The sequence below is a fragment of the Suricata suricatta genome, chromosome 17 (assembly GCF_006229205.1).
Source record: "Suricata suricatta isolate VVHF042 chromosome 17, meerkat_22Aug2017_6uvM2_HiC, whole genome shotgun sequence".
Taxonomy (NCBI): Eukaryota; Metazoa; Chordata; class Mammalia; order Carnivora; family Herpestidae; genus Suricata; species Suricata suricatta.
This window is the reverse complement of record NC_043716.1, coordinates 37,598,584-37,609,390: the sequence shown is the minus strand read 5'-3', so window position 1 is coordinate 37,609,390 and position 10,807 is coordinate 37,598,584. Positions and strand designations below refer to the sequence as shown.

Here is a 10,807-nt window from a genome sequence, read left to right as displayed (position 1 = left end):
TGACTAATGACAATGGTCAACTTAATCTGATGGCAGCTTTTTCCAACACCTGTCAGAATACTCCAGTTTACAACGTATTCTAATAATGCCCTACCACAGTATTTCTGTTTAAATAATCCAAAGGGGAAGAAAAACCTATATAAAAGAAAATTTTAGCTATTGTGTTTGCAGCCAGATTAATTTCCATGCAATATCTTAGGAAAAACAAAATACAATTTTTTTCATCTTACTCCCCGCGTCCTTTTCTTTTTTTTTTTTTTTTTTTTTTTTTTTTCAAATTACCTTTGAACACCATGAAGATTTTTTTTTTCCATAATATTTTATTGTCAAATTGTTTTCCATACAACACCCAGTGCTCTTCCCCTCAAGTGCCCACCACCATCCCCGCGTCCTTTTCAACAAGATAAGCTGACACCCCCTATCACTACCCCAGGACTCAACTTTACAGAGAACCTATTTAGGAATACTGAGGATGTTTTCCTTCTTTTGTTCCTTTATGGAGAGTCTGACACCTCTACGGAACTGACAACAATAGGAGGATTTGCATAATTGATTAGAGACACGGGAATTTCCGTGGTTCTGAAAAAGGAGCTCTGCATCTTTAAGGCTGAGAGGAGCCCTTGCTCTCTCTGCTCGACGCAGACAGACCAGCTCTGCCGCAGCGACTCATCCTATCGATAAGGTTCACTTAGCCAAGGTGGAGGATGGGAAAAGAATGGAGCTGTCCCAGCTACTCAATGAGATCAGGGCAAACTATGAAAAGCTCCTCACGAGAAATCAGATAGAGACCGTGCTCTCAACAAGGATCCAGGTAATGATTTCATACAGACAGGCACCTTCCAGGATAAGGAGACAATCCATGTCTATCCAATTCCTGTCCCGGCCTCTCTGAGGTACAGTATTTCCTTTTCAATGCAGCGTCTACTGGGGAAGGAATTTAGGTTTTACTGCAATGTGACTGGAATACAGGGGGAAACGCTCTGATTATACTGCTAAGTGACCATTCAGTGAATGACAATTGATGCATTTGATGTTTATATCAATTAGGAGGTTACTATCAATAACGAATCACGGGGCCAACATACAATAAAATGGGGCACTCTAACCTCTTTAGACATCCTTCAGGAAGGAAGCATTTCAAATACCCTTTGAAGATATCACGGAGTTATTTATAGAGATTGTTTAAATAACATCTTTAATATGGCAAGCTGTCTAGAAGACTTATTAGCTTGCACTCTTTGTAGAAATAAAACTAATTAAAATATGTCTAAAAGGTTTCCATCATCTTTTCAATGGGAAAATGTTATAAATAGAAATTATCTAAATATGTGAACATGGCATTCAGAAGCAGTGATACAAATTGGGACGATCAAAATTCCCCGTATTGATAATGACTCTCCACTTACAGATTTTTGCGTGTGTACTACAAGATCAGAAATGTTTATTTCCAATACAAGTCATGAACTATTTCAGCATTAAGAAAAGAAAAACCAAGTTAAATAAGGGCTGACTCTCAATTTCATAGACTTACTTTGTTTTAAAGTGACAATCACATTAGCAATTAACAAATATCTCAAATGTTTAACTGTACAAATATTTTAGAAACAAAAATTTAAAAATTCAGGATTTGTGGGGTTTTGTTTGTTTGTTCATTTCATTTACCTATCATATCTGAGTTCAAGTTCCAGTCCAGGCACCCAAATATGGCAAAGAGTAAACTTAAGAACCTTACCAAAAGGAAAAAAAATTTCTAGGAAACATAGGACTTTATTTCTTTAGCAATTCGCTTTTGGTAACAATATAAATTGCATCTCTGGGTAATATTTCCAGTCTTCACAAAGAATGATCAGTATCTTAAATCAAGCAAAGTCACTGGGATATTAAGTATTGGAATACTTTGCTCACCTTTTGCAAAGAGAAGGGGGAAAATATTAATAGATGACAATTTCTGAAAATTATAAATCAAAGAAACATTTTACTTTGCAATGGTACCAACACAAGTTATCTAGTTGGTAAGTCACCATGCCAAAATGAGCAAATTAAAGGGCAATATTACAGTAAATTTCATTTTGAGTCATCTTAACTGCAATCTGCTTTAGAGGATTTCTTTCAAGGAATTAAGAAAGTCAGCTGGAACAAATTCAGAGAAGCCTGATTAATTATGACAAAATAAAGAAACAAAAGCTTTTGGTGATTTATTGTTGTAGAATAAACCACCCCAAAATTTAGTGGATTAAAATGATGGCATTGTCCCTCATGATTCTGTGGGTTGACTGGGTTCAGTGGGGGTGATTCTTCTGCTGCTACACATGATGTTGGCTATCATGGTTGTAATCAGTTGGGGCACAACTGGGCTAGGACATCCACGGTGGCTCACTAATGTGTCTGGCACCTGAACAGGGGGGTTTTGGAGGCTGGCTCAGCTGAGACCATTGGGTTTGTGTCTCCCTTTCCATCTGGCCTCTACTTGATCTCCCCAGCAGCATATCTGGACTTCTTAACATGCTGGCCCAAGACTCCCAAGAGCACAGAAGTGCAAGTTTTCAGGGCTTCCCAAGGGTTAGGACTAGAACGGGCACTTCTGCCACATTTTACTGGCTGAAGCAAGTCTGCCCAGATTCAGTTTGGAAGCGGACCACACGAGGACATGAACTGGGGGAGGTGTGGCTTGTGGGAGGCCATCTTTGGACTCCAGCTGCCACGCAAGTCTAGCTGCCAGTTCCATACACAAAATCCAAAAGACCAGCAGATACCAGCATTTTTTTATGCTCTCCTATTTCCTAAGTTCTTTTGTAATTGCTCTAAAGTGTATTGTTGCTGGTCTTTGCCAACGTAATGCTAAGATCAAGTGATAAAACAAACCAAAAAAAACGTATGAATTTTGTTCTTTAATGCCTTACCCTGAACTTTATTTGTAAACGTTCATTTACTCCAATGTTTTCTCTAAAAAAAATCTCTTGTGTCATCAAATTCAAATTTTTTTATTTCAAAATGCATTTTGATTAAAACATTTAAAAGTTACAATTTTGGCTTTAAAAATTACACACAATCAATTCCCTACATTGCTCTTGCTGCTTTTGGGGCCAAATGTTGAGAATTCTGTCAAAAGATACTTTCATTTGATTTGAACATCATCATAAGAACATTTAAAGCCAAATGTAACATATTCCATTTATTATTTAATATGTTGATATTTAGAAAATAATCTTTAAAGACATAATTTTTGCTACTTCCCTAGATACCCAAGATTAACACGCTTTCCAAAAAGATCATTTGAAAAAGGTAAATCAACAGTGGGTTCTCTTTATACAGAAGTCTATTTTAGACGCTTTAATGCCTATGATAACTTAATTCTCTAAATTATTCATAATATACTTCCCAGCAGTATTTAATCCCTGTTCATATACCCAGTCCCAGAATTGATTGGTTTAGAGTATATGGCTGTTTATTTGCTTTTACAAATCTACCTACAAGAAAATATGGGGGGAAATAATCACTGAGTTTCAATCCTTCTTCCTAAATAATGCCATAAATAATAGAACATTCAGAAGCAGAGGTCTCAAGCTTAGATCCTGCAAACTGTTACTTTTCATTAAAACAGATGTATTTTCCTCTGCATTTCCTAGACTGTCATAGTAGGAAGAGACTCCTGAGGTTCCTCTTATATCTGAGAAAACTAAAGCTCAGCATGCAATCTACTCGCTCCCATACCTGATTACTTAGTAACGAAGCACCGGAACACGCACTTGAAATTTAACAGGTTAAAGAAAAAATGATGGGACACCTATACTATGCTTTTACGAGTACTTTTAAAGGTCTCATTTTCAAGGGTGCTCTCTGTTTCTGTTGTTCTTGGTGGTGGTGGCTTTCTTAAAGCTAGAGGAAGATATGAGCAAGAAAATGGACAAGGACGAAGAAGCTTTAAAAGCAGCTCAAGCAGAACTCAAGGAAGCTCGACGCCAGTGGCACCACCTGCAAGTGGAAATTGAATCTCTCCAGGCGGTGGTGAGAATGATCTTGATCTTAAAAGTGACTGGCCCACTGAGTCCCCAGGCATTTGATGATTAAGAAAGAGAAATGAATAATGCCTATTACCTTCCAGTGAGAAACTGAAATCTATCCCTCGTGCTAGTTCATCTACCCTGCTCCGTCCATCATGGTCATGGCTATTAGCAATAACTCAGGTTTAGTTCACGCCTATAAAGAAGAAAGTAATCCTTGCTTATCATCCTGGGAGAACATACCCTTTGTCATTATCCAAAGTTATGATGATGGGGAGTCTTCTTTCTACACCCCTGTGACTTATAATAGTAAAAAAATATTTAAACACTTTCCTTAAGTGCCTTTAAAAGAAGCCAGCTCTGCTTTGACATCTGATATTCCACATTTTCAATTTTTTAAAAATCAAAAAATCAGAGTGATAATAAGTCAGTTATATTACAGATTTTTTTTGCCATAAGAATTATTACAGGATTCCTTTGAAATAGTAAGCTCTCTAGCTATAATATGACTTTTGTCATTTGAGTCATACACAAAGTTGTAAGGAAACATCTCTTGCCTAAGTGGCATACGATGATAGCAAACTTTTAAAGAAAGAACACAATGAATGAAGGCATTGCACATCAGATCTCAGAAATGCATTTTGTTGCACTGATTCACTGATGACAATCTATATAAAACAGGAAAGGGGCCTGGAAAACTCCCTACACGCCAGTGAGCAGCATTACCAGATGCAGCTGCAAGACCTAGAGTCTGTGATCGAAGGACTAGAAAGAGAGCTACAGGAAGTAAGGCGCGGTATCGAAAAGCAGCTTCAAGAGCATGAGATGCTTCTCAACACAAAGATGAGGCTAGAACAAGAAATCGCCACCTATCGCCGCCTCCTAGAAAAGGAAGAAATCAGGTACCTAATTCCATATATAGTAGCCAGAAATACAGAGTCACTTACGTCTTTATTGAGGTAGTCAGAAATCACATCTAAAACCCCAACACTCAAGGCCCCTGCGTGGCTCAGTCGGTTAAGCATAAAATTCTTGATTCCAGCACAGGTCATGCCCTGAATCGGGCTCTGCACGGACAGTAGGTAGGCAGTCCAAAGAATATGTGGAAGAACTATTTCCAGCCACCCAAAATTATGAACAGGTGGCCAAAGTCGGGGACATTAGCTACAACAAGGAGCGCTTCAAGCCTAAAACGAAATGTAAATAATTCTCAGTTGCTACAAAAATGACCTTTCTTAACTTCCTCCTTTTCTTTGCCATTCATCTGTTTTATAATTAGTCAGTGTCTTCTGTGGACCACTCACAAAGAAACCTTGGAAAATTCACCTATTACCATATCTCCCCACCCAAGACCCATTCGCACGACACATCAAAAGCCAAAATTAATAATAATAATAATAATAATAATAATAATAAAGTGTGATTATATAACAACCATAAAAGCAGTTTAGTTTTTATTTTTTTAATTTTTTTAAATTTATTTTTGAGAGACAGAGACAGCGAGAGCAGGGGAGGGTCAGAGAGAGAAGATACAGAATCTGAAGCAGGCTCCAGGCTCTGAGCTAGCTGTCAGCATAGAGCCTGATGCGGGGCTCAAACCCACAAACTGTGAGATCATGACCTGAGCCGAAGCTGGACACTTAACCGACTGAGCCACCAGGTGCCCCAAAAAGCAGTTTAGTTCTGAGTACATGTTTTGAAAGTCTTTCAGATATCCTGATAACAAAAGGTATCAAAATATCAAAAGAAGAATTCTTACTAATTTACAGTTTCATAATCTGTAATCACTTATAAGGTCATATGGCTTTGAGCACAGCACAACCTCTAATTTTCCATGTTCCCGTGGAAAGAAACCTTCATTCTTGCTTGCCTCAGAATTCTTAGTCCTCTATAAATAAGAGGAAACTACTTTAACCTATAAGTCTTGACATTTATTAAGTGTCTTGACATTTATTAAAGTTTTGAAAAACACAAAGTGAATTCCAAATCTACCACTTACCAAATGAGTGACATGAGGCAAGTTACTGAACCTCTCTGTGGCTCAGGGTTTTTTCATCCATAAAATGGGAATATTACCTACCTCATAGGATTGCTTGCAGATTAAATAGATTAATGTTTATACAGTGCTTAAAAGAGTGCTATATAAATCTATATACACACATATAATTTGTTATTAAATAAGTGGTTGTGGATTTTATTTAATGCCTAATGATTCAAGTCAACAATAAAATGGTCTTTAAACTTTTAAATTTGCATTCCTTCAATACAATTTAAAACATTTTTATTACGCTATATTAAAGATATACAAGACAGTATCAAGAAGAATCTCACAAACTTTGTGTATACACTTCTCAGCTAGAGAAATGAAATGTTTACAGTATTATTGCAATCTCTCCACCCGGATCCTAGACACCTAAAGCACATCCCCACATCTTCTCCTTCTCCCTCAGTCTAACTTGGCTCCTGAATTTGATGCTTCTCAGTCTCATATACTCCTTTATACTAATATGTATACATGTATCCCTAAGCAAAAAGTGAAAATATTTTGCGTGTTATTTTATTATTTTTTAAATGTTTGTTTCTTTTCAAGAGAGAGAGACAGAGACAGAGCACAAGGGGGAAGGGGCAGAGAAAGAGGGACACACAGAATCTGAAGTAGGCTGCAGGCTCTCTCGACTGTCAGCACAGAACCCGACACGGGGCTCAAACCCACAAATTGTGAGATCATGACCTGAGCTGACGTCGGACACTTAACCAACTGAGCTACCCAGGTGCCCTGCATGTTATATTAAACTTTATAAAGTTACCTACAAATTACCCCCCCCAACTCAATGTTATACTTGGGAGGTTCATCTGTAAAGGTACAGTGTACTCTGGGGGCACCTTGGTGGCTCAGTTGGTTAAGCATCTGACTTGGACCTAGGTCATGATCTCACCATTCCTGAGTTCAAGGCTCACGTTGGGCTCTGTGCTAACAGCTCAGAGCCTGGAGCCTGCTTCAGAGTCTGTCTCCCTCTCTCTCTCTCTCTCTCTCTGCTCCTCTCCCCCAAAAAATAAACACTTAAAATTTTTAAAAAAGATACAGTGTACCCTTAATTCATTTATTTTCACTGCTCCATAGTATTTCCATTGTATGAATATACTACAGTTTATCCATTCTCTTATTGGTGAGCATTTGTTTCAACTGAAGGCTAATATGGTCTTGCTTCTATAATTCTTTCCAATTTCAGATATTACGGTTGTATCCAAGGAGAGAAAAAAGAACAAAAACCTACGACAAGTAGAGTTGGTTTTGTTTTACCTTCAGGTGAGTTTCTGGTATAAATAAATGAAGTTGAAAAATTGTGTGACTAGTACTACAACATTGTGATTAAATATTTCACAATAATGTTTTCACAGCCATTATAAATGAAATATCTTTCTCAACAAAACTCCCACAAAAATATGAGAATGAAAAAGTGGAAACAGTTACCAAACAAGCAATACTGAACGGAAATGTTGTGAAGGAAAGCACAGAGGCTCGTGGCACAATTCAGTAAGTAAAACAATTTTGACTAAGAAACAATAATAAACACATGCAAAGAAATTAACTTCAATTGTGTAATCCTGGTGATCTTTGCATGTTACCAAACATAATTTTAATATGCTGTGTTTTTTTAATCTAATATGACTAGACATATATAAAGAAAAACTCAGAGGAAGTACTCAACCCATAATTTACCATTTTTCTAAAAATAAAACCAAAACATGTGAATTGCATAGAATTCCTTGGAAATTATATTCATCTGATTTTTAAATTATGTAAGTTATAAATTCCACTATGTCAACTGTGTTATAATTCAAAATATGTCAATTGTGAATTATACAAATGTCTTGATTTCTTTTTCACATGGAATACATTATTATGTATTTTTAATAGATCCATACTTCTTCATGTGGAAAGGTTTATTTATCATTTCAGGACAGAGAAAGTGGATGAAGTTATTAAGGAATGGGAAGGCTCCTTCTTCAAAGATAACCCTCGATTAAGGAAAAAATCCGTTTCTCTTCGATTTGACCTTCATTTAGCAGCCACTGATGAAGGGTGTTTACAGACTAAGCAGGATAATCTACCAGATATAGAAGTCAGGCTTATCATGAGAAGATCATGTAGCATCCCCTCTATCAAACCTCCATCAGGAGCTAATTAATCCGAAGACAGTATTTGACTTGATTTGAAAATGACATGAGGGTAGACCAAGGTAGGCCACACTGACCACCTCCATCCCAATTATTAAGAATGTATTTTATGATCAATGTGCAATTCTCTTCAGAAAACAAACAGTAAGGAACAAAATTTCTCTGAATGTACTTATGGATGTATTCTTTGATGAGGGGGAGCTTAAAAATAAAATCAGAAATTCAGTATGATTTCTATTTTATTTACTCCACATAGTCCTCTTTGTTTCCTTGAACTGTTATTGGAGACTATAAGTGTTAAGCTGGCTTAGTTAGACCTTTGAAATTTCACTCAACTGGCCAAAAATTCTAGGGAAAGCCAACAGTTTGTTTAAGTATGACCATATTACATTAAGAGTCACACTGACTTATTCATCATTATTCCATGACTGGTTATATCTAAAAAGATTTTTCTACTTACAAAAGAAAACAAACTTTTAAGGAGGACTCACCATTCACATAATCCAAAAAAAAATTTTTTTGAGACAATTATTTGCATACTTAGAAAACCAACGGAGCTACTTTCCATGAGCAATTCTGAGCAAACTATAGAACACACCCCTCGCTAATTTGATGGTTAAATAAAATTAAGTTAATCTTCATACAAAAGCTTTTTGTAGTCATTATCTGATTTCCAGAAGAGTAACTTTATTCAAAGAATTTTAAAGCTGTGTCCTCCCCCACAAAAAAATCCGAAGGCCAGCGTCACAAACAAAAGATGAAAATCTTGTTGCTATGGTTACTAGAATAGAGTTCTCCAATCTCAACATTCCAACTTTTCCATCTGTCAAGTTCAATGTGACCAACTTGAATATTCAATGTGAGCATTAGATAAGAAACTATAAAAAGTATTATAAATATTTCTTGCAATCATTTATGTGAACTACGATAACAGCATTGTTATCTAAGCTATTTGCAGGATTTATGTGTTTAAATTGTTCTAACTGTAATAAATATGGACAGAAAATATATTTGTGAATAAGTCAAGTATTGTTGCAAAGTTTTTTAAACAACCTAATTTGTTTAATACAGGCATATTTATTTATTTTAAGACCTTAAATAATAAATACCTGTTTTAAAACATTAGAAATTTATAGGCTATCACTTTTTTTCTAAGCAGAAAAAATGTTGAGTACAACTCATCATACTTTTTCCCAGCTAAAGTGTCATATAAGGGCTACAGCTCATTCAGCATTTTTAGTACAGCCTTTGCAATCTCTCTATCTCATTTCAAACAGAACAAAATGTATATTTTAACCAGGAGAAAACGGTGTTAAATAGTCTTTAACATAATACAGGGATATAAAATTTTAAATTTTCTTTTTCATTAGCCTGTCTTATTCTGTTTAGCGAAAGGGATGATTTTGTTTTGTCAAGGATACAATGGCACATTAAATGCTTATTCTTGTGCAAGCATCTGACCTAAGATACATCCTGTACATAAGTGTTTTCATTCAGTATTAATAAAATGCTATGCTACTAACTTTATCAATGCTTTGTACCATGCAATCATATAATGCTATTGTATTAAAGTTACTGTACTAAGCAACAGTAAGCATAATAAAACAATATATCTAGCGTAAACTATATGCAGTGTTAAAAACAGTACTAGGCATCATGAATGTAACTGCTTGTTATAGTAATTCCACTATGCAGCTCTTGTGTGTATAACATGTACATTTGAAAATACAGTACTTGAATTTATAAAAAAAAAGTTTTATTTGCTTTGGGGCATTTTAAATTGGGATATGAATTTACCAGAGTAAATGATACCACTACAATAAAAAAAAAAAACCAACCCTGAAATGTAAACTTGAAAGCTGCATTTTATTTGAGTTTGAAACATTGTATTAAGTTTAATTGTTCTGATATTGTTAGCTCACTTGGGGAAATGAAGAAATGTGCAAGCATGGTGGACAGAGAACAGTTTTTATGCTTTTTTGGCAAAAGAGAAGTTAAGAATGGTATCATCTAAGAAGTGGTATATTCTAATTAAGAGAATCAAAATAATCCCACAATCCTGGGGAAAGTATAGCATTAGCCATAATTTGCAAAATGTTTACTCTGCTCCTGGCACTGTACTTGGCAAACTTGTATATAATCCCCAAAGTTTACAGCAGTCCTACAAGACTTTACCCTCATTTTATGGATGAAAAGACATTAATATTCCCAAGTCTCTGACTTTTATATATATCAAAATACAAATACAAAAGTAAAGAGTGATTCCAATTACCAATGATTATAGGATCCCAGCCCAGGCACCATCACTAACTCCCCATGTGACCAAGAAGGAATCACTTGAGTCCCCTAAGCCTCAATGTTACACTTGAAAACAAAGGAAAGGTAATATTGGTAATATTCCTACCCTGACTACATCACAGAGTTGTTTGAAATAATATAGGTGTGAAAATATTTGACAAAGCACTACCCAAATATACAATGTCATTTGGATGAAAATTGTCATTGGGAATTTGTGAGGACATTATGGCTGATGATGATTAATAGTTCAAAACACAACAGGTAAAGACATTTTACAAATTCTTCAATTGCTGCCAAATTATTCTTTCTCAGTGAGTTACCTAATTTGA

At 35.7% G+C, this 10,807-nt stretch overlaps 1 protein-coding gene across 2 annotated transcripts; it reads left to right on the top strand.

The window, feature by feature from the left end:
* Positions 1-652: 652 nt before the first annotated feature.
* Positions 653-10,031, top strand: KRT222 (keratin 222). 2 transcript variants are annotated; one of them, XM_029928004.1, is made up of 6 exons: positions 653-811; positions 3,877-4,005; positions 4,683-4,903; positions 7,232-7,308; positions 7,401-7,536; positions 7,963-10,031. In XM_029928004.1, exons 1-6 carry the CDS (start codon positions 716-718, stop codon positions 8,189-8,191), a joined length of 888 nt encoding a protein of 295 aa, XP_029783864.1. In that variant the 5' UTR covers positions 653-715; the 3' UTR covers positions 8,192-10,031. The 2 variants fall into 2 exon arrangements, with proteins under 2 accessions (XP_029783864.1, XP_029783865.1); XM_029928005.1 differs by lacking the exon at positions 653-811 and adding an exon at positions 813-893.
* The last annotated feature ends 776 nt before the right edge of the window (positions 10,032-10,807 follow it).

What these genes read in the sequence shown, in the direction of transcription:
- KRT222 (XM_029928004.1), top strand. Translation starts at nt 716, where the DNA reads ATGGAGCTGTCCCAGCTACTCAATGAGATCAGGGCAAACTATGAAAAG. An exon ending in TGCTCTCAACAAGGATCCAG is followed by an intron (nt 812 to 3,876) that starts GTAATGATTTCA and finishes GCTTTCTTAAAG; the next exon opens with CTAGAGGAAGATATGAGCAA. An exon ending in TTGAATCTCTCCAGGCGGTG is followed by an intron (nt 4,006 to 4,682) that starts GTGAGAATGATC and finishes TATATAAAACAG; the next exon opens with GAAAGGGGCCTGGAAAACTC.